Raw genomic sequence first — 24,780 nt, forward strand, 5'->3', positions numbered from 1 at the left:
CTTTCGGTTATAGAGAAGAAGTCGTTTGAATGAAAAGTTTACGCACGGCGCACGACGACGGACGGTGTATGATGACAATAGGTCATCCTGACCCTTCGGGTCAGATAACCTAAAAAGTAGGTCACAGAGAAATAGTTAAGCATTTGTTCCATTTTAGCATTCAAAACTTTTTTTGCTGACAACATTTTTCAGTCATTTTCCCCCTTGGCCAGAAACATCTTCTGGGAAAGGGGAATAGAGTTTGTATAAAGTTTGGCTTTGTACTTAGTTAAGCTCTTGTTAGTAAACACTGTCAGTGGTGAGTTTACTGTTCTTGAGAAATAGCTCTTTTATACAGTCGTGTGTGACCTTTAACCTCAATACCAGAGGTCAAATTCAGAACTTGATGCAATTGCAGCCTGGAAAACTTGTACTAGAATGAATACCAGTAATCGTATCCTGCCTTCACTCTTTTCCTGACACAACTATCTGTGAGAAATCTTCCTTCCATCGTTTAGAGTTACGACCTCACAGCTAGTTTGGTACCAGTAAAATATGTCATTACTGGATGGACACAGCATGGCCTGATGCAAGATTCTAGAATTTTGAAAAATTTATCCTTAAACAAACAAAGGTTATGAATTTTATAGAAATCAGATTTATTTTAGAATATTTTCATGATCATCAATACATTTACAATTAAAAATAAATATTTGGTTTGAATCAAAAACAAAAGATCACAACATAACAAGTCATAATAATCAATAATTTACTCTATCCACCATAATATAACTCATAGGAGTTTGACGTTCTGTCAATAATTTATAGTATAAATAAATAAAAAAAATACCCCTACATACTTTTTATATAGTATGTAGGGGTATTTTTTTTTTATATATATTTATACTATAAATTATTGACAGAACATCAAACTCCTGTGCATAAAAAAATGCTACGACTTGTTTCAAACAAATCTTAAACTAATGGTTGATCTGAATATAATATAAACTTCTCACCCATTAAATAAACATAAATCAACTGAAAAGCAATAGAAGCTAATTTCTATGCGCAAAATTTAAAGTCAAGCTATGAATTTCAGTACAAATGAATGTATTTATCACTAAGAACTTAAATCCAGTATTTCACTTGTACGGTGACAAAAATGAAATCCAATGCTAAGATTTCATGAAAGGTTTGATTTTCCACTTTTGACTAACAAATGTGCAACATGCAGAACAGCCAACAAGAAAATTAAGAAAAAAATTCTGTGAGGACTTGTATACTAGTAAATGCCCCACTTCAAAATCAAATAGGAATAGAACGCAACAAGACATGATCAATACGAATAATAAAATATACCTCTCCATTTCATGGTGGAGGCATAAAAATGATTTAAATTTTCTGCAAAAGACAAACTACTGTAAACTAACTTTCTCTTACTAAATTTTGCCATTTTTCAAAACCAAATCAATGAGACTTACTTTTGTATATTAACTAATTGATGTGAAAGAACTTTTTAATAATAAATTTACTTTGCTCATAAAACCGTGAAAATAATCACACCTGGATGAAACTTAAGTTGGTTTAGAGTTAAATGTATACCAATGTATTTGATTTATCTGACAGAATGGCATCATAAATACATTCTAAATATTCCAGGAGTTACTATCACTGTTGTAACCTCCACTACTGGACTATGTTGTAGAAAAACTGAAGGTCCTGTGTGTGTGACAATAGATGACACAGGTAAATTGGCCCACTGATGTACATCAAAAAGATCAAATATTGGTACACCATGTGGCTTTGAGGTTGGGCACACAAGTTTTCAAACAAAATTTAGAGACAAAAATAGTGACATCAACCCTTATAATTAATTTTTCAGACTACTTGATAAAACAAAATATGTTTAACATACAATTCAGTTGATTTTTCCATGGCATTATTTTTTTTCCAAATCAGTATATGATGTTTCTCTATTGTGATGTCAAGATAAGCGTTAGGTTTTTGTGCCATTCTCAGACTTTTTCACTTTTTCTTCATAGAGATACGAAAAAAGAAATTGCCAATCGGAAAGTCGGATTTGGTGTGAAAACAACGAAAAATTTATTGTTTCATTTTTGCAGAGAACCATTGAACTGTTTAGACTTATAACAGAATCATAGACATAAAGTAATTAAGACATTCTTGATTCAATGATTATATGGTATTTACATGATTGTGATCATCCATAAATTAATTGCACATTTGTGCAATTTGTAGAGTACATTTGTATTTATTAACAGTTAAATAACAAATACATATAATGTATTATTATTATCTCTGCATATTTTAAAATACATGTACCTGGTACATGTAAAGCTAAATTTTGTTATTGTTTATTGTATACATGTGATATTCAGTTGAACCTAGTTACCAGGTAGTTATCATGGAAGATGGTGGGACTGTGTTAAAATTACCCGAATATGTATACAAGTAAGTCAGTTTAAATGCTTAGTTTGAAGTTCAGCTGGAACCAATGAAATATTTCCAAACCTAACGGAATCTTCCTGTATACCAGACAACAAGAATCAAAAGCATCAGTTAACTAATTTCTCCTTCACATAATTAGGTGGTGGCTAACTGTGATTTATGAAAATCTGTTTTATTAAGTGATGATTCCTAATTAAGCCATGAATGCTGTGCTATGTATAATCCATCTGAGATTACACGCGTGACTATAAACAAAAGGATGTTATATCTTTCACAACTCTGACAAAGTATTATGATCCAACCTACTTTCACATGCTATTTGCAATCAAGTGCACTCACAGAAGTATATCTCTGTGAATAAGAAATTCTCAAACCTACATTGAAAGGTAATTCTATGAAAGTTTCATTCTGCAAAAGTTGATCTGCATGATATTGTTGTGAATTCCGCCGCGAAAGGAGGCTGGTTTACAGTAATTACAAATGTATAATCAATATTTACACAACATCAGTTATGTAATCACAAAATATATATACATACTCTAAATATACAGTATCACAATGAAAGACTTACAATCCTTTTTGTTTTAGAACTGCTTAAACAGTTCACAGAGTGTCAATCAAGACTGTTAGTATTGCCACCCAAAATGTCCTCGGCATCCATATTGTTAATGGATGTGCTGTCGACAGTGGAATATGTGTTTGGCCCATCTCCATCGATACCGTTGCTCTGGAAGACATCTTCCTGTGACTCGCTCTCCGGCACGCTTTCTAACACTGATACTGATTTTTTGGAACCACTACAACAGGATTTTTCTTGCTGCTGACAACCGGAAGACGGCTCTTCTTGTGGTTGTGAACTTTTATGACAGGACTTGCCTTGTTGGGGTACACTCTGTGGGATGGCTGGTGTTACTGTATTCAGGCCGTTCTCCAGAGCTGCTGCCTCAGTATAGCGAGTACCCCTCTTCTTGCCCAACACTTTCACGTAATTTGCAGGAATAATGCCAGTTTTCTTTCCATCAATACTTGCCAATAGCCAGCCTTTCATTCTTGGTTGTAGTTCTGAAATGAAATTTTAAAACGATAAATGAATATATGGAAAGTCTAATTCTTGATTTAATGTTTAATGAAATCAATGGTGAAATATTGCTAATTCAAACTAAAAACATTATAAAGGCAGTATGTATTTGGGATCTGTAGAAGCTGTACATAAACAACATTGATATCCATAAACATTCTCCCTCCTGAAGAGTTCTCATTTTAAAAGAGTTATGGTTTCTATTTATTGAGTAACGTCATTAAAGTGGTGCTCTGAGGTTGAGTTGTCTTGCGGGTGATAAGTGTAACGTAGTGTAGTGCAATCAACCGTGGGTCAACGACGATGGAGGCCATCTCGATTTCCGCTCTTCTAAGAAAGTAGTCTTCTTAGAAGATCTGCCAGCATATAGATGAATGAGCGTCCAGAAGCAGAAGATCTAGAGCTTTAAATCGAGTAAAATAAGATTTTCAGAAGTTCTATTCTGAATTAATACACTAAATTTAGCAAGATGAAAGTGAAATAAAACAGGCCAATTTATCATCAAGCTGGATTATATATATTTAGAAACTAAAACAATAACTGGTAACTGATATATCCAAAATGATGCAAAACTGGCCTATATCCACAGAAATTGGATGCTGGTGAACTGCATTGTATGAATTACCTTTAGGAGCAACGTTGATGTTTTGTCCTGCTCTGAAGGACAGTTCGTTGTTCGATTCAGATTTAAAGTCATACTCAGCTCGAGCTACAAAATGGTCTTCTTCACCTGTTGCCCATTTTTTCTCTGCAAGAAAATTAAAAAACAAATGAAAAGGTCACTAATTAAGTTTGGTTTGTTAATGTTTTACATCCTATTAAAGGCAAGCAAGGGCCATTTATGATATACCCAATTTTGGAGTTGAAGGATATAGCCAGACTACTCTGAAAAGTACCACCTACCGTAGTAGTAATTTATGGGTCTTGCCTATTTTTGATACATTTTTATTTGATTGGAACTCCTTACCATATTAAATGTTCCTGATTCCAGTTTTTAAGTCAGCAATCTGGTAAGTATGTTCAATTTACTTATTTTTTAATTTATTTATTTACTTTTCTCTTTTGAATACACTCATTCCATTTTACGTAAAGTTGATGAAATATAATGTGTATGTAGAACATGCACTAACTTATAATATATCATTATATCTATTATCTGTATGAACTTAAATGACACACATTGGAGAATAACATACATTGGGCTACCTACATATTCAACATGGTGCATATTATATAACTAGTACACACCATTTAATCAATAAGTATACAGGAAGGCTAATGCAAGCCTGCATAAATTGTCATCATGGACATAGCCAGCCGGGAGGTCATTTTAGGATTCCTGTAATATAAATTAATTTCTTCGCATGCAGAGCAATTTTGACAGGATCATTTTTTCTTCTTTTTTTTTATGTAAGAAATTATATTGGATAAATTAACACAAATTTTACCAACTTTAGCCTTCTTTTGTCCTACTATTCACTTTAAAACATGTCAAAAATTAAATAATTTATGACAACTAACTGACTCTTAAATACCTTCTGCTGGATCAGCCATTCTATTAATGAATTTCCATATCAGCCAAGGTGCCCCAAGTATGATTCCAAAAAACACCAGGATAGGCCAGGAGGATTTCTTAGGATCCTTCGCTGCTTCGGCTGCCAGCTGTTCTATAGTGTCTGAGGCTTGTGTCCAGGCTTCTTCAGCATAACCTGCTGGTCTGAGACCAAGCAATACTAATAACTTCCTGTACAAATAGCGGAGGAATCGAAAAAAAGCCAGAGCAGAAAACACCTGTCCTAATTGCATTTTCAGTCGTGAAAAATTGTCCGCTACTCCCAGTACAGCTCTGAAGGAATTGTACACGGCCTGAAAGGTGGAGTCCAGCATCATACTGACTGATGTAAATGCATTCACAATACTCTCCACAGACTGAAAGGCTTGTCGGGAACTCTCCTCGGCTTGTCTGGCAAATCCATTGTACTGATCTTCTGGTCCATTCATACCATATCTGTTATAGCCCATACCATACCCTCCCAGACTATTGTAGGGGCTGCTATACATGCTTCCTCCATAACTGCTGTACGGACTCATGTAGGAGGAGCCGTATCCCATACCACCGTATGCTCCTCCGTAGCCAGACATGGTGGACAGACGGGAGCCATACATGCCTTGTTGGGAGGGTCTACCTGGAACTGGGGGAGGTGTACCTGTACTTGTACCTGCTGATGGTCCTGTACAGCATGGTGGCAGTGAGGCACCTGATCTGTAACAGTAGATATCAAATAATAAACATACCACTAATAAATAGAGCAAATTCAGTACCTTAGTCGTGATGCATAGCTACAATATTTTAGTTGTAAAGACCTCTAGACAAATAATGATGACAGTAATATGTATTCATTCTTGGGTATGAGATATAATTTATATATTACCGGTATATATACTGACATTGATAAATCTACATGTACATCTTGAGTCCTGTATTATCATACATTTTTGAAAGAACCCAAGGTTTTTCTGGATGTGACTCTCTTTAACACTGTAGGATCCGGTATTTTTGATGAACAGAACCCATGAAAAACAGTTCTAGATTGATCACACATCACAGTACTGATATGTCAAGATATGAAACTAGGTTGATAATTTAGTAATTCATGTACTATATTGTTTTTGTTTTTTTTTTGCCTACTGAATGTCAATGGCTTTGCCCTATATATTATTTTGTTATTTACAAATTGCAAACACTTTACTGAAAATATTGCCTTGTCTGCAATAATCATCATCAGCAGCAGCAGCTTTGTGTATAAGTTAGGTGTTGGTTGTAAATAGTGTAGCTAGTGAAAAGGCTGCCTTGTAGCCCAGTGACTTTTCAGGGTATTTCGGGAAAAATAGTTTTGTAACAAATTGGGAATTTTTAATCGCAGAAAGAATAGTTTTGGGAAAAAGACACCCATTTCTGAACATGGTTTTATATGTGATAGATACTGTTAAACAGTAAACTGTTTCATTTTATCAAAAGATGAAGACCATCACAACAGCTTCAGAGAAAACAGTTTCAGATTTGGGAATTTTTCATTGTAATTGGGAAAAAAATAGAGGGGTTTGCATGGGGAATGGGGTCATTTACCGACCCCAGTTATATAAGGGGAATCAAAGTACTGAAAGTACTGAGACTTAAGCCTCAAAAAAGTTACAAATCAAGAATTTTGATTTGCATTGATTACATAAATGATAAATGTCAATGCACAATAGCATATCCATCAATTGTTGTCAAATTGCAATGGTAAAGAAATTGTTTATACACCCTTTTAAAGTTAATCTTCTATTTCCTTCTACTAAATACAAAGAACATGCGTTATGCGATATAATAATGTAATTGAAAGACATTGCAATTTCTAAGATAAATGAATTTGATATCGTTGAACAGTATATCATACACTTTATGTAAATTCCAAGTTGGAAAACTATGAATTCCAGCTAAAAATGTTGTTTTATAAATGCAAGCACTCTATTATAAGATGACAATTTATTTCATTATTCATAAACACATATATTAGTTGCGAATCACAAAATAGGATCATTACAGAAGATCACTTGACTGTGAGTCATTGATACATAAATATCCCCTTCTCTCTTTCTTTTGAGAAAAAGGCAACAAAATGTCATTTGTCGCTAGATTTTGTTAAAATGTGTACCATGTATTTATCATATCCTTTAAATCCCTTTATAGCAATCTTCAATTTACTCTGACAACATCAATTGGATAGTATCCTATATCTAACTTCTTTGCGCATATACCTATTACATATTTCTTTCATTCCGGCATATTTAAAGCCACACTATACGTAACTATCAACAAAAAGTCAAGTTTACTTCTACCCCGATATTGTTAGTACCGGTATTTGTAGATGTAGTTGAAATTAAGTTATATCAAAGAATATTTAAAATGATTTCTTAATAACTTTGGTACAGCAGTCGTTGAAAGTCGATACTTATAAACATGCCTTCATTTTAAACTGGTCGCCATAGAAGTTACGATTATTGCCGAACGGAAGTCGGAAAGTTCATGACCCGTTCTCGGAAGAGTTTGGACAGATGTTACATAGTTACGGTAGTCACATGATGTTTTCGGCAATGATGTTACAATGTCTGCTTACTTCGGCTTGTTTGAATAAGTGGGACCCACATAGCGATGTTCAATATTTATTTGATTTTTATCAAAAGTTTCCGAATTATTATCACTCATCTTGACTTCGATTTAGTCCTATCTCTGCATGATTTATAACAGAATTTGTTTTTCGCCATTCTTCTAAATCATGAACAAAATAAGACAGATACGGATAGTGGGGCTTTAAACGAAATTGATTAAAAAGCTTTTTTGTATCATTAGCAATCGATCTCCATGAAGCTACAGCGCATCATGAAATTTGCCTCCCTCCAGTTGGTATTCATATTGACTATGAATGCCAACTGAATGCCAATGCTTAATATCTACAACCAGAACTCACTCGAGGATATCTGTATTTTACACAATATCATAAGCCACCAATTTATATTTCAAGTTATTTTGTAAATGTTGAAAATATCAAAACAAATTTTAATTTTCATGTATAGTTTTCAAACCATCATTAGGGAATAAGAGCTTTTTTTAGGCATTCTATTTCGAAATAAGTATGGTAATTTAACACTGTTTGTGTCCATTTTTACCATAATGATGGAATTCAGTCTGATTTATGAAAAATGGATTGTGGTATTAATCTAAGGAGCATGCATTATGGGGAATAAACACAAAGAGTAAATTCTTTAATCATATTTTGAATAATAATAAGGTATCTTCTCTTTAAATTCAGTGTATTCAGTGATTTCATTCTTATGTGCTGAAAATTATGTTTTATTCGCATATGATTTTTCATATGTATTTGAGGAAAAGGCCAAATGATGATTTCAAGGCCATTACATTAATTAGAAATTATCATGCCCCACATGTATATGGTATATGGATTTAATGATTTTAGTGAGACCCCCAAAGTTGCATCTTTGTTAGGCTAGTAAGATGCAAACAACATATTTCACTTTGAACATTAGTTTACATAAATGTGATTATTTTGTATGTTAATTGGAATTAAGAGATGAAAAACTATTATTATACACAAAAATATATAGCATTTATTCATATCAGTTTATAGCACATGATTTGTTGTATTATAACTGCAAGAACAGTGTATCCATATAGCTCAGATACAGTATAGGTCAACTGCATTGAAATTAGCATGTCGTAGGTCAACATCATTTAAATTACAGAGTTGAAATGTTACTGGATGTAATCCCTTAGACTCAAACCATACAAAGTACAGCTTAATTAAATCAAACATAAGAAATAAAATTGCAGACCACAATTTGACTTCATGGTCTGACTGTATGTACTTGTTTTACTTCACATAGATGTAAATATAATATATAATAATTTTTTGCAGTACTGCCACAAATTATAATATAATTCAAAACGATTTTTAGTTTCAAGTTATGCTGATTATATGACATTATGATACACAATTATGTTTTTACAATTATTGTTATTATAGTGAAAAAACTAATAATTTCCTAATGATATGAGTAATTCATTATAAAAACATTAAGCTGTTAGGCAGATTTCCATTACCCAGAAACAGATACTGTGTGTTATAGAAACTTAATTCAAAGCTTTGTGTATCTATCAGCAGTCAAATGTCTTAATTTGTGACCGACTTTGATATAGATTATTTCAAGAATATTCAACTGATCACAGAAAAACCATACTGGGTGTATGTTTTGTTTGACATTCTTTTTAATCAAAATTCTTATAAACAAAAGAAAAGATTCTAAAATAAAAAAGCAAAAGTCTTACATTCATTAAAAAAACTTTTGTCCTACACTCTTGTATTGCTCACTTATATATGTAAGCAAAACCATGCACACATTATAGGGCAGCCTTTTATTGTCTTTTATCTCAGATCTGTTTTTAAAAAACATTATTTAATGTACACAGAATGAAACACCTAGATATTTAAGTTAGATGGGGGAGTCACCAGTGTGTATGGAAGGTTAGGTACTAGCTGCTGTGAATTAGGTGCCATTATACACATGCAGACACAGAGGGAGTGAGGGAGGGGGGGAGGGGTGAGATGTAATACACAGTATAGGTCAACGGCATTTAAATTAGCGTGTCATATGTTAATTAGTGCCTTAGACTCAAACCATACAAAGTACGGCTTAAGTCAAAAATCAGCCAGAGGGAATTTCACTTTATAGCTCAGTGGTACATTCTCTTTTCTCCTATTTTTAAATGTGGAACAACATACCAGTAATATAAATTCGGAGTAGTTACATCAATCCAGGCTGGCAGTACATATACCAACTTTGCTATCCAAGGGTAGAACGATACTCTCCGTTCTCCAGTTAAGATGAATACACATGTAAAATACCCATTGAAAATCTGTCAGTTACCCTTAAAAATTGTTTGAACATGTACAAATTACCCCTACAAATATTTATATTACTCGACCTAATTATTATGAGCGCTTATATCCAGAAATAAAATCAGTAGAAATTTAGTACAAGAGATCCCAGAGGGATCTTGGCGCCCACCAAAGAATGATCTATGTCTGACAATGGAAAGAGGGATCTTTTCTCTGCTTTTCAAACTTTTGCAAACATACTACATATAAAATTTGAGACAGATCGCTTCAGTACTTTCTGAGAAATAGCAGTAACAAACTTCAACTATCAAAATCCAAGATGGCTCCTTGGCGGCCATCTTGTAAATCGATCGGTCCCAAATCGAAATATGCACAACTAGGGCCATAGAGGAACCTATATATGAAATTTGAGACAGATTCATTCAATACTTTCTGAGAAATAGTGATAACAAACTTTAACTATCAAATTCCAAGATGGCAGCCTGGCGGCCATTTTGTTGACCGATCGATCCAAAAACGCATTATGCACAACAAGAGCCCTAGGGAAACCTACATATGAAATATGAGAAAGATCCCTTCAGTTCTTTGTGAGAAATAGCGATAACAAACTTTAACTATCAAATTCCAAGATGGCAGCCTGGCGGCCATTTTGTTGACCGATCGATCCAAAAACGCATTATGCACAACAAGAGCCCTAGGGAAACCTACATATGAAATATGAGAAAGATCCCTTCAGTACTTTTGTGAGAAATAGCGATATTAATCTTTAACTATCAAAATCCAAGATGGCTGCCTGGTGGCCATTTTGTTGACCGATCGATCCAAAAACGCATTATGCACAACTAGGGCCCTAGGGGAACCTACATATGAAATTTGAGAAAGATCCCTTCAGTACTTTCTGAGAAATAGCGATAACAAACTTTAAGTATTAAAATCCAAGATGGCTGCCTGGCGGCCATCTTGTTAACCGATTGGTCCCAAAATGCAATATGCACAACTAGGGCCCTAGGGGAACCTACATATGAAATTTGAGAAAGATCCCTTTAGTACTTTCTGAGAAATAGCGATAACAAACTTTAAGTATTAAAATCCAAGATGGCTGCCTGGCGGCCATCTTGTTAACCGATTGGTCCCAAAATGCAATATGCACAACTAGGGCCCTAGGGGAACCTACATATGAAATTTGAGAAAGATCCCTTCAGTACTTTCTGAGAAATAGCGATAACAAACTTTAAGTATCAAAATCCAAGATGGCTGCCTGGCTGCCATCTTGTTAACCGATTGGTCCCCAAAATGCAATATGCACAACTAGGGCCCTAGGGGAACCTACATATGAAATTTGAGAAAGATCTCTTCAGTACTTTCTGAGAAATAGCGATAACAAACTTTAAGTATCAAAATCCAAGATGGCTGCCTGGCGGCCATCTTGTTAACCGATTGGTCCCAAAATGCAATATGCACAACTAGGGCCCTAGGGGAACCTACATATGAAATTTGAGAAAGATCCCTTCAGTGCTTTCTGAGAAATAGCGATAACAAGAATTGTTAACGGACGGACGGACGGAAGGACGGACGGAAGGACGGACGGACCACGGACAAAAAGCGATTTGAATAGCCCACCATCTGATGATGGTGGGCTAAAAAACCAGATGAATTCCAGTCATTATCTAAGAGTCTGCATCAATTGTGCTCTTGTTTTGGATAGATATTTACAAAATAGCTAGTTTATCATTGATTACTTTATAATATAACTACATTGCTTTTATTGAAATATCTGTTCAGTTTTGGCTTCATACAGAGTTGTACCCCTCCCCTTCAAAAGTGTGAGTACAAGTACCCACCCCTCCAAAAAATATCTGGAGCATCGATTCTACCTGTAACAGGAGAGGAGAAAATGTAGCGGCCAGACCGGGATTCGAACCCGGGACCCTCAGAATACTAGCCGAGTGCTCTACCGACTGAGCTACCTGGTCACCGATGATCGACCCAGTCCAATCCCGCTACATACCTAAATCCCTTGAAGTGCTGAAGCAAAACGGCTGTATATTTAATTTGGACTAGTAATTAAATAGTCAGACTAGTGTATTTTTGGGGTTTACTAGTCCAAATGACCAGCAGCAAAAACAATAACATTACAGACTGTTGGAGCTGTTGTTGACAGGCATGGCATGCCTCAATATACAATATAGGTCACTACTATCAATTCAGTTCAGTTTTGTTGGCATATAAAAAAACGTGTGTTCATTGGTTGCTGAAAGTAGCCACATCCAATCAGAATTTGAAAGCAGAAACTTCAGTTTTGACCCGAGATCCGCCAAGGGTTTTAGCTAATTAAGTAGCACACTAACAGTATACTACTCACTTCTGTCACCCTTCCTGTAACATTTGTTGTTGTAGACCACTGAAAGTGGAAGTATTGGAGGCTTACTTGGAGAGAGAATTTAGGTCAGTCTGTGTTCTAAAGCAAACACATTTGAAATGGAGGTGGGGTATACTTAGTGTAGCAGATTTTAGTAAAAAAATGCACAGAGTGAAAAGGTCGACCTCTACCTACAATTGTAGCTTTGCACTAGGGGAAATTTCCCTCAAGTTAGTCATGGGTTATTTTCGGGTTTTTTTTCGGAAACAACCGGTTCGACTGTTTGTTAGGTCATCATTTCAAGTTTAAAATTAAATCCTGACGGACCTGCATTTTTTTAACAAGCCTATGGGGGCTTTTTCAAGGCACGTCTGGTAACAATATAAAACCACCAAATCTGTCTTTAATTCATAAACGAACAATATTGTCCAACCAGTCAAACCGTATAATCGAAAACGGCCTAAATCTTGGTCGGGGATGACGAAATAAATTATGGGAACTCTTCAGTCTCTCGACTCGATTCCCTAACTCCAACTGTTAAGTCAGCAACCCATTCTGTATACTGTATAGTAGGTTTTTTCTTGCATACACTTACACCATATGACATGAACTTTAGCTTGATGAAGATGGTCAGTGTACTAAGAGCATAAGCTCTTGACTCTTATGTGACTGATATGAAAATGTTTTGGCACGACGTCACTGTAGACAAGTAGCGATGACGATAAGGTTTTTTAAAAGCACACGCAGAACAATATTAATGTCTATAAATTAATATATATGACAGAATAAGTACCCTGACATGTTGTTTGATGGTATACCGGCCGAGGTTTGCAATCTGTTCACTCCTGGACTTTCCCAAGGTTTTGGAGGAGCAGCCATTTTACATAGTGTGATCCTTGTCACTCAAGCGCTTATCTGTGATACAAGGGTCAAGGTCAGAACGAAACCGAAAGTAGGCATGTTCGATGCTCGTCGGAGGCATAATCGTATACGTCTTTTTTTCTAAAATAGTTTTATCTTTTATTTTTATTATGAAGTTTAAAAGCATATGCATGCATGTAGCTAAATTTAATGTTTTCCCTTACTCCAAGCTACATATATATAGGTTGACACAATATTGCATTCGTTCTCACATCTTGTAGTTTCCTAAATCTTTTTTATTGACTCTTCATAGCAGTAATTCCCAGGTTATTGCAAATTTTAGACCCAGATGAAGAATAGAAAATAGAAGATATTTTCTTTTGATTTAGAAAATTCAAATTTTCATCGATTTTTTTTTTTACAAAATTAAGCTAAAGAAATTTTCAATGAAAAAGAATAATGGTGACAAATTCATACTTATGTAACACTTACATGCATGTTCATTGAGAGTAATTCTGGGTCACTATCATATTATAACAATGATGTAATTTACATTGGGTTATTTGTTTTTTATTCTGAAGTGGTTGAACGGTGTCGCAATGTATAACTATATTAATGGGAAACGCGCATTTTGCGGAAAATAATAATTCTACATGGAATATCCAGATTAACTGATTTCTAAAAATCCTCACTACGCCCTGAGGGATAACTGTTAGCTGAATTTCTAGGAAGACAATTTAATTCTACTGTAAATGTCTAATTGAAATGAACGCTTGTCAAATATCAGTTAGTTTCATCCCCTTTGGCGCGTCTCTCAGGTACTTGAGAATCCAAGTTAGGGGCAATATATGATTCAACTTTCCATCTTATACTGATAATTCTATCCAAGTTTCCTATGACATTTGAAAATCAATGTCCCAAAATATTGAATGTAATTCCTCTAAATATACATTTTATCAATCTTGTTCAATGGGTAAGCTTGATTAAATGGTATCTGGGACTGGAAGTTAAGAAGAAGATTTAAGGGCCCACTACCTTTCCGAAACGGCTTTTAATTTTTAAAATAGGAATGTAAAACAAGATCGATAATTTTGTAGAGTCTTAAAATTTATTTACTTACCGTTAATACTACTTTATCATCACCTTCTGAACGATTTGATTAAAATAAATAAAATGTTTATTTTCATAACGCGGGTCGTATTATGTTTCCCGCCGTCTTCCTAAATACCGCGCGGTAGTTGACTATCACTGCACCAGACGGCAAAACAACGAATTGACTCTCCACTGTTTTCATATATTACGCATGAAATCTTGCACATGTTTGGTGTCGTAACCTTATTTTAGGTCATCGGTATGCATTTTCTGATGTTATTAATTTTTTTTAAAAACCTTTATATTTTGCTCCAGAAAGGTAATGGGCCTTTAAACAATTTCAGAAAAGTTGATTAATTTTGACTCCGCACTTTATGCTACAAATGGTCGTATAGACGAAATTCATAAATTAGCTTGTCTTTTTATGATATGCAATAGTTCTGCAAAACCTTTTATCACAAATGTACTTTTTTGAGGAAATAAGACGCAACTGCTGGTCAGATGACCTAAAATCGACAACACAATTATTCCTAATCTAAAGAAACTCTTTAGCTACACTAATTTTTTACCATATATGTAGTTGTGTGTGCCGTAACGTTTTAACTATCGCTTCTTTGTCATATCTTTTCGTTCATTTGTCACCCCATTTTTCTGCCATTTCACCATTGATTTTTTCTCCTTAGCTATCATGTTTCACCCCTTCGCTCCTTTGTGTTTAGGTCGAATAGAATACCCATATTTGTTCACCACCAACTGTAGACTACTAAAAGGGCTTGAACACTAGCGAACGACTAAATTTGAGTCCTATGGAAGGCATAGTATTCACAATTTTGATTGGTCTTATATCATAGACCGTTTGCGCAAAATTTAAAAATGTAAATTGAGAAAGGACATGTATGACGCCTGATGCACGACGACGGACAAAAGACAATTGGAATAGGTTACTGGAAACTGTCTCGGGTGACCTAAACAAATATACAAGTATTTGAAGATTGAAGGTTATTATTTGGAAGTACATTTATATAATGTTCTGCTTTACGAAAGTGCTGGGTATTATCAGCAATGCAAGGAGAGAGGAGTGTTTACAGGTAGGGTGGGTTAATCAAAATGAAGGGGGGGGGATAGGGTGGGTTAATCAAAATGAAGGGGGGGGAATCGTGTTTTCTACGAGACAGTCTTTACAATACATAGAATGTCTGCTTGAGAAAGGTGGCAAACACGTAACAATACAAACACCTTCTAATTATATTTTTTCTGATATTTCTGCTTCTGCGACCATACACCCCACAACTCGCAACAGTATTCTTATGTATGCAGAGGAAGATTAAAATGTTCTGATGCAGTTATATAAGTGGGTTATCGGGCTATCTTAGATCACAAGATCAGAAAACAAGGGTTAAGTATTCGACCACACATTCTCATATATGAATACTAAATTTAACAAGTACAATATGGACAGGTACTTTTTAAAACGTTTTACCTGTTTTATGCTGCCCAGTACAAGGTAACGGTAATTTATTTCGTCCAATTGCCATTGAAGTATAAATAAGTATTTTCTATTCAATTGTTCTTTTCATCTTTCAAAATAGCCCAATGAATGTAGCTGTCTTTGAATGCTAGTTTTCCTACACTGATTCTCAACTCTAAGATGTACCATTTTACTCGAGATACATTGGACTCTCAGCTAGCTCGTGGATTCAAAAATGGAAAAAATGGCTTCTCTTCTTGCAATAATTTTTCTCACCTTTCGGAAAAGTCAATGGTCAAGACGAAAAAGTATAGAAAGTTAAGAGTTACGAGTGAAAAACACCCCCTCACGGCTTCCGTATTCGTATACAGCAGTTATTGTACAATCTATGATCACAATGTTAGAACGGTTGTTGCTGTTGTGAACGACCATGCTCATCTCTTCTTTTACCGAAACGATTCTAGATTTTAAAAAATATAACTGTAAAATGGGTTTGATAAGGTTTTCAGTTTCATGAGTTATTATTGATCTTCAATATAACAAAGATATACTACACACAGAATTTTGCATTTGACTGGTAGTGTAACCTCATCTCAGGCCATACATGCATGTAGATGTTCTAACGGTATTGTTATTACTAAACTTTTCCTTTCGAAAACGTAGTTGGCCTTTGATACATGAACCTATAACCGTTTCCTACATGTCTTTTGTTTCTTTTTCAAATAATGCCAAATTCAGGCAGATTCCTATATCGCACAAGGTTAACCATCCAACCAAACTCCCATATTCCCCAATTCCCTATAGTGGCCATTGCACAAAGTAACAGTAAATCGTGCAGTTGTTTACGTTCTGTGATAATGTCTCCTTTCATGTCGTCTGACACAGAATCCCAGTTGACAGGGAAGAGCTGCCCACTGTCATAATCACCAAGTGTCGGGGAAATACTACCACCAGGGGCGTAGCTTGCTGTTTAAAACAATGCCCGGGCTACTAGCACATAAAAAATACTAGTATGAGTTATTCATGGTCTTGTTAAGTTAAAAATCTATGTCGATCCGTCAAAATCTTGAATGTAATGTAAAATCAAAGTAAAAAATAACCTAAACTTAATGATACTGAAATATACCCGTGCAGTTTTTGCTGTTCAGAAATGGAAACCAGAAGTCGTATCCGTTTATTACGATCGACCTACAGGTTCTGGGTGTTTAGTGCTTGTGTTGTTTGGTGCGATAATATGAAGAAGCCCTTTAGACACAATTAACAACAAGATGGCTATTTTCAAGGTTAAACAGAAAGACACACAGAGTCAAAGGACGGCAGATGAAATAGATTCTACTAAGATAGTCCGCTAAAACCTGCCTATATTATTAGGTGTTTTTTTTTTTTACATTTTTTTACCTGATATAAAGTCTATATATTAGGCAAACAAAACAAAAAAAAACCCTAATGATAAATATATATGCAGGTTTAGCGGACTAGATTCTATTCAGTCATCTAAATAGGAATAGGCCAACTTATTTAGATATGGGATTATTGTTCCAAAATCCCAACCCAGAGTATTTGTTTGTTTGTTTGTTTGATTTATTAACGTCCTATTAACAGCTATGGTCATGTAAGGACGGCCTCCCATGTATGCGGTGTGTTGCGTGTATGTTGTGCGAGGTGAGTGTACTGGGAGACTGCGGTATGTTTGTGTTGTGTCTTCTTGTATAGTGGAACTGTTGCCCTTTTTATAGTGCTATATCACTGAAGCATGCCGCCGAAGACACCAAGCAACACACCCCATCCGGTCACATTATACTGACAACGGTCGAGCCAGTCGTCCCACTCCCTGTATGCTGAACGCTAAGCAGGAGCAGAAACTACCACTTTTATAGACTTTGGTGTGTCTCGGCCAGGGGACAGAACCCAGAGCCTTCCTCACAGGGGCGAACGCTCAACTCAAGGCCAAAAGTGAGGCAGTGCCAAGGGAGGCATTAGGAAAGATAAAGTCAGTTAGGAAGAAAGGAAAAGATAAGATCCTAAGTTTACTCGCCTTTTACGATCATGCAATAGGGGCAGCAGGTACAATTCTAACGCCCTACCTGCAGGGCCAAAAAAATGCACAATCAACTGACACATAGGTCTACTTTTGTTGGAACGATAAAGAGAAATAAAACTTCCCGTCGACATAGACTTTATGAAGACATAATTTCGTATACAGTATTTTCCTATCAGTGCGACTTTTATTCCTTTTAATATGGGGCGCTGTTTTTATGTATAATTCGATTTTTACACATGAATACATTCCGTAATGTAAGAAAGTTTCGTCCATCTATTTTCATCTAAATCCCATTCGAATCACTCAAGATACATGTAGGACTTATCATGAGATTTTCATACACTTTGTACAAATAGAACAGAAGCGAGTAAAACATTTACGCATAATTATCAGGTACATGTTGAAAACAGACCTATTCATTTGACTTTAAATAACTCTAGTTTAACAATACCAAGCATTATCAAACATAATTTTCGGCGCTAAACAATTCCTTAAAACCGTTTTCCGTCGGGGGGGGGGGGGGGGCCCCCCCCCCCCCCCCCCCGAACCCTAAAACCAGGGCGCAGCTTCCTATTAGCTTCCTTCTTTTATGGCGACTTAAGTTTGCCTTTTCCTGCTTAGCGACTTTTCACTGCTGTTAAATTTCAGGATTCATAGCCCTATTGTTCTACTGGGCACGTGCTAAAACACTATCATTGTTTTCCTCGATTTCTAATCGCCTGGAAAATACGCAAAAGTTTATCAGTACAGTATTTATCAGTACAGTATAGTTCTAGTGTAGTCACGGTTTCTCACACTCGGAATGTCAGTTTCTGTTCCTATTGTGTCTTATCTAAGATTTATAGGGGATATTCCTTGTTTCTTGACCAATACCAGTTACATTTCATAGAGTGAGGTGGAAACTTTGATACTTAAATATCAAAGTTTCCACATCACGAGATGAAATATTACTGGTATTCATCGAGAAACAAGGAAGATTTTATTTATTACATTTGTTTTCTCGCTTTCATTTACAGAAGATCATCACTACTAGTTCCGCCAAAGGTCATTCCGCCATTGTATTTTACAGAGTTATTTGCCCTTGCGATTATTATGTCGTTTTTTGTGAGCATAACGTCACATTTCTCACAAAAATATGACGTTATTTTTGTGCACAAACTAATGTGTTTCAGCATCCACGAAAATCGTGTATACTAAGTGCTGTTCAATCTTGATATATGGATTTTATTTCAGTTTACATTCGTATCTAACTGTGCAAATGGTATCTTACTGTTACCTGTATTTCCTATCTTTCTTTCCCGCAACTGAACTACCTTAACTTTATGACAAGGATTAAATTAACCATAATTTTTTAGTTCAGGTTACACAGTGTGTTTTAATGGTATTCATGAACAATCTACCCGGGTCCACATGTGGCTACCTAAACGTACATTAGTTAGAGAAGAATAAACCACGCTGGCCGGCGGGGAAATGTCTATAATTGTGGTGTAATGGTAGAAATAAAGATAACGGAGGATGGTTTGACCTGCTGTGATAGCGTGTCGGTACAGGGATGATTTCTATAGCGGAATCAGACTAGGAAGTGGTTGTGATACGGTTATTGATCCACAAAGGTCAGAGAACATCTAGGGCCAAGCTAAAGTACATAAGGGAAGGCACAGAGGTCAGAGAACATCTAGGGCCAAGCTATAGTATTAAGGGGAGGCACGGAGGTCAGGGAACATCTAAGGCCAGCTAAAGTACATAAGGGAAGGCACAAAGGTCAGAGAACATCTAGGGCCAGCTACAGTACATAAGGGAAGGCACGAAGGCAGGGAACATCTAGGGCCAAGCTAAAGTATATAAGGGAAGGCACAGAGGTCAGAGAACATCTAGGACCAAGCTAAAGTACATAAGGGAAGGCACAGAGGTCAGAGAACATCTAGGACCAAGCTAAAGTACATAAGGGAAGGCACAGAGGTCAGAGAACATCTAGGGCCAAGCTAAAGTACATAAGGGAAGGCACAGAGGTCAGAGAACATCTAGGGCCAAGCTTAAGTACATAAGGGAAGGCACATAGGTCAGAGAACATCTAGGGCCAAGCTATAGTATTAAGGGGAGGCACGAAGGTCAGGGAACATCTAAGGCCAGCTAAAGTACATATGGGAAGGCACAAAGGTCAGAGAACATCTAGGGCCAGCTAAAGTACATAAGGGAAGGCACAAAGGTCAGAGAACATCTAGGGCAAGCTACAGTACATAAGGGAAGGCACAAAGGCAGGGAACATCTAGGGCCAAGCTAAAGTATATAAGGGAAGGCACAGAGGTCAGAGAACATCTAGGGCCAGCTATAGTACATAAGGGAAGGCACGAAGGTCAGGGAAGATCTAGGGCCAAGCTAAAGTATATAAGGGAAGGCACAGAGGTCAGGGAACATCTAGGGCCAGGTATAGTACATAAGGGAAGGCACGAAGGTCAGGGAAGATCTAGGGCCAAGCTAAAGTATATAAGGGAAGGCACAGAGGTCAGGGAACATCTAGGGCAAGCTACAGTACATAAGGGAAGGCACAAAGGTCAGAGAACATCTAGGGCCAGGTATAGTACATAAGGGAAGGCACGAAGGTCAGGGAAGATCTAGGGCCAAGCTACAGTACATAAGGGAAGGCACGAAGGTCAGGGAACATCTAGGGCCAGGTATAGTACATAAGGGAAGGCACGAAGGTCAGGGAAGATCTAGGGCCAAGCTACAGTACATAAGGGAAGGCACGAAGGTCAGATAACATCTACACTGTAAACTTTTTGTGTTTACTAATTTCCTTTAGAACTATTAGTACTTCACAATTACTTTCTCAAAACAATGGCATCAATTTGACATACTCTCTTTGAAAATGTTAATTTTCTAAGAAACAATTTCCAATTTTGCAACACTTGATTTTATTTTTGTTTTATTTTTTTTTCTCAATTAGTTATTATTATCATCGTTCATAAGGATGGTCATGATCATATGAATCAAATAAGAAGTGATCTCCGTCCGTGTGTTTCTATTGCTTTATCAACATTTTCATATAAATATAATCTGCATCTCAAAGTAAGCTAGTTGTATGTACATTGGTTATCTCCCGGTTGACTATAAGGTATTTTATTATACGTGATGAGTTATCTCCCGATTGACTAGTCTCATTACAAAGAAGGAATGTAAGTGCTGTAGCTGCTATTCATTAATTTGTATATATTAAGATAACCCATCTTTGATTACCCATAAAACTGACATAATCTGGTTCAAAGTGATGATTTACTAAAATTAATTTCCGTTCACTCCGCACTTGTTTTATAATAGTAAGATTTTAACTTTTTTTCTCAATATATCATAATACTCATCTTTTATATGGATGGTCATATGTAGCGAATAACACGTAATATCCCTCCATATGTTGTTATTGATTTATCAACACTGTCATATAACAGTAAACTACAAACTAAGGAAGCTAGTTGTTTGTGAACGGTGTGTGTGTGTGTGTGTGTGGGTGTGTGTGTGTGAGGGTGTGTGTGTGTGTGTAGGTAGGTAGGTAGGTTGACTATACAGCAAACGTCATAATGATACTTAGCGATTATCGGCGTATAAAGTATTATATTTGTATTACTCTTAAAACATCTCTATGATATATTATATTGATATCAATATGACGAGCTAATTGTCTTATGTACTCTTTATGCGATTCATTCAAGTATGCAAAGTTAAACAGTTTATAATAAATGATTGTGCGTGTTGAGTTATCTCCCGGTTGACTAGTCTCGTTACATATAAAGACATTAACGTTAGTGTTGTGTTTATTTTATTTATAACACAGGGAATAAGCTGCATAGGTTTGCTTGCTAGGCTTCACCTTTATATGTTTCCTTAATCGGTTTTGATTTTTTTTAATAAAATAGCTACTCTTTTGATAAAATAGAAAAGAGTTTGCTCTCTAATTTTTATCTCAACTTTATTTATCTCCTTAGCATATATGTGCCTTTGAATTGGTCACTGAAGTATATTTTTATGAATAATTAGTACAGATTATATTTGCTTGTATTACTAAAAGTGTATGTGCTCAAAAATTGATAGGACCTAATATCCTTTAGGACCTAATAGCTTATCAGATTACACACACTTTTTCTAAATGTTAATTTTCTAACAATATTTTAATAATATCTCGTTGCTTAGTATGTTGTCTCAAAATAACCATTCTAATCATCTTTCATGTGGTTGATCATCTTAATAGATCTGCAATAATAGTAACTCTTTTCACTTATTGGCAAGGTATTTGATGTAAACTTTTAAATAAAATTCCTTGTGTCATTTTTATGTCATTTGATTAAATCTAGAAATGGTATTTACAATTTTTTTACTTAAATTTCTTCAGGTTAACCAATCAACCACACTCACCTGTCGATAAATGTTCATTTCTAGAAATAATTTTCAATATAGCAACACTAATTTCATGATATCAAACTTTTATTTATTTATTTTTATTTTGTCTCATTAAACAATACTGAATCAATTCTAGTATGGGTTTATCTTGGTAATACCTGTAGGTACTTTCCTCTCTATAGAATAGATAAACTTCAAAATTTGGATTACAATTTTTATTTGTTTTAATCACCTTTTAGTACTACACGTCTTCCCGTGATTTATCAAGAGATCCAACAAGAAATGTAATTGCAACTTCAGCCCTTCTTAGGTACTCAATCCGTAGATATTGCTTTCTGATAATCTATGTTGTCGGTCCTCAAAAAAATACGATGCAATTTGTATTCAACATAAAATGTAACATTATGTGCGTTTATATCCAAGCGTGTGTGTCGTTTGAAATGCGACACACACATGCTTTTACAGAGAAGGGTTTCTTTTCTTAAAATTAAATGTTAACCCAACATGATTTGCTGGGTTTAAGTCACAATGGCTGACAACGGTCTAATTTTCAAACTTACAAACACATACAATAAAAAAAAAACATACAGCATTATTTACAAATCTATTTACAATATATAACTTCTAATAAGTGTTCCAAAGGGAACATAATTTACAATATACATAATACAAACAGTCTCTGTTCCAAATATTCGGCTACGTATATATCATGTATATACGTAGCCTTCGTCGTAGCCCAGACGAAGGCTACGTAGCCGAAAATTTGGAACAGAGCCTTTTTGTACTATTTACAATATGTTGGCTCGCTTGTCACCTAGCTACATGCTTGCCAATAATGATAGCATCGATTTTGACAATGCTCGTATAGTTTCTCTTTGGGCTCAAAATTAAACGTAATGAGACCCCATACTCCAAACAAATATGATTCCTTAAAACGAATATTTTGGCCCAAACAGAATAGACGAGCCAGGATATAATCCTGTTGATTAGAAAACATGAACATAGATCGTGCCTCTGCCATTATAAGGCGAATCTTTGTCGCCGATAATGTTTTCTTTGTTTGTAAATCAAATGAAATCAGAATTTATTGAACCCAATTGTCAAAGTTACCAAATACAGATGCTTAAAGGGACAATTCAGTCTAAGAGAACATTAAAACTTGTACATATATCGGAAAAAATCCTGTTCTAATGGAAATTAGATCAGTCGGTTTTACTGTGATATGCCTGAAAAACCCATGGTGGTGACATGTGTGTAGATGTTCAAACTCGCTCGCAGTTCGCCAATCACATTGTGGTCGAACTTCTTGTATGCCAAACCCTGTCCCTTGCTTGAAGAATTATGCAACTATTGTCTAGAACTGCTCAAATCGCTCTGACAGTAGTATGTTTACCTTATTAGGTGAATTGTCTTGTCTAAAATCATTTTAGCACCTTCTCAGTGGTTATGTAGTTTATTTGTTTAACGTGCGTGACTTTGGCTCGGGAATGGGTACAGCGTCGATATTGTACCTGCTAATCGTATTGATCAACGATTTGATATTTCAACGATATTAATTAAAATACTTAACAATGTCGTGGAATTTTTCAATGTTTTACGTTATATGTTTCATAAGAAATGTAGAACAATACATTTGTGCTACATTTTGCTTCTTGGTTACGTAAAAGAAATAGCCTGAGGGAATTGTCCCTTTAACCTTTTTTGATCATATATGCTTACGACACTGTTTTGTTCTCCGAAAATGTTGATGATCCACAAAATATGCTTGTCTTTCTGAAACGATATTCTGTTCTATGGAATTTGTTCGTAAATATAGATAAAACACAAATTGTAGTATTCAGAAAAAATAAGCGTTTATTACCAAATGAACACTGGAAATATGATGGTATAGATATTGAGGTGGTAGACCAGTTTTGTTATTTAGATTTAGTGTTTTAATTACAATGGTAAGTTTACAATAGCACAGAACAACATTGCTATAAAAGGCAGAAAATAATTTTATCTTCTTAATCGTAAAATGAAAAAGTTTATATTGAATGAAAATACAAAAAAAAATTCTTTGTTTGATACTTTGATATCTTGTATTTTGAATTATGCTTCCAAATTCTGGGGCTATAACACTACGCCACAAATTGAAAAGCTACATTTGATGGTTTTAAAGTCAATATTGGGTGTTAAAAAATCTGTTAACAATCCCATGGCTTATTTTGAATTGGGACGTTTTCCTTTTCACATTACGAGAAAGATTAATATTGTGAGATATTGGCTTCATTTATTGAAGACCGAAAACTGCATATTGAGGGCTTGTTATGAGGAATTAGTTGAACTTAATATTAAAAAGCCTAATTGCAAAGATAATTGGGTATATCATTTGAAAAAAAAAATGTTTATGTTCATTTGGTTTTGGTGATATATGGTATGCACAGAGCGTTAAAAATGAAAAATATTTTTGTTATTGTATAAACAACGTTTATTTTATTATTTTTTTATTCAAGAAATGAGAACTAGTTAAGAAAGTTCTTCAAAGTGTATTATGTACAAACATATCGTTGATAAGCTTATGTTACTAGATTATCTCGGTAAACCATT

At 35.3% G+C, this 24,780-nt stretch overlaps 1 protein-coding gene across 1 annotated transcript; it reads right to left on the minus strand.

The window, feature by feature from the left end:
- Positions 1-838: 838 nt before the first annotated feature.
- On the minus strand, positions 839-13,279 carry LOC138325882 (peroxisomal membrane protein PEX13-like). Its single transcript, XM_069271860.1, has 4 exons — positions 13,134-13,279; positions 5,062-5,789; positions 4,152-4,274; positions 839-3,510 (listed from the first exon to the last, which is right to left on the minus strand). Exons 1-4 carry the CDS (start codon positions 13,217-13,219, stop codon positions 3,062-3,064), a joined length of 1,386 nt encoding a protein of 461 aa, XP_069127961.1. The 5' UTR covers positions 13,220-13,279; the 3' UTR covers positions 839-3,061.
- Positions 13,280-24,780: the final 11,501 nt, after the last annotated feature.

The sequence above is a fragment of the Argopecten irradians genome, chromosome 6 (genome assembly GCF_041381155.1).
Source record: "Argopecten irradians isolate NY chromosome 6, Ai_NY, whole genome shotgun sequence".
Classification (NCBI taxonomy): Eukaryota; Metazoa; Mollusca; class Bivalvia; order Pectinida; family Pectinidae; genus Argopecten; species Argopecten irradians.

Bases quoted from the DNA above. Each gene is read 5' to 3' on its own strand.
- LOC138325882 (XM_069271860.1), bottom strand. From the start codon at position 13,219: ATGGCTGCTCCTCCAAAACCTTGGGAAAGTCCAGGAGTGAACAGATTG. The intron at 4,275-5,061 runs GTATTTAAGAGT...ATTTTCTTGCAG, and splicing joins AATGGCTGATCCAGCAGAAG to AGAAAAAATGGGCAACAGGT. The intron at 3,511-4,151 runs GTAATTCATACA...ATTTCATTTCAG, and splicing joins CATCAACGTTGCTCCTAAAG to AACTACAACCAAGAATGAAA.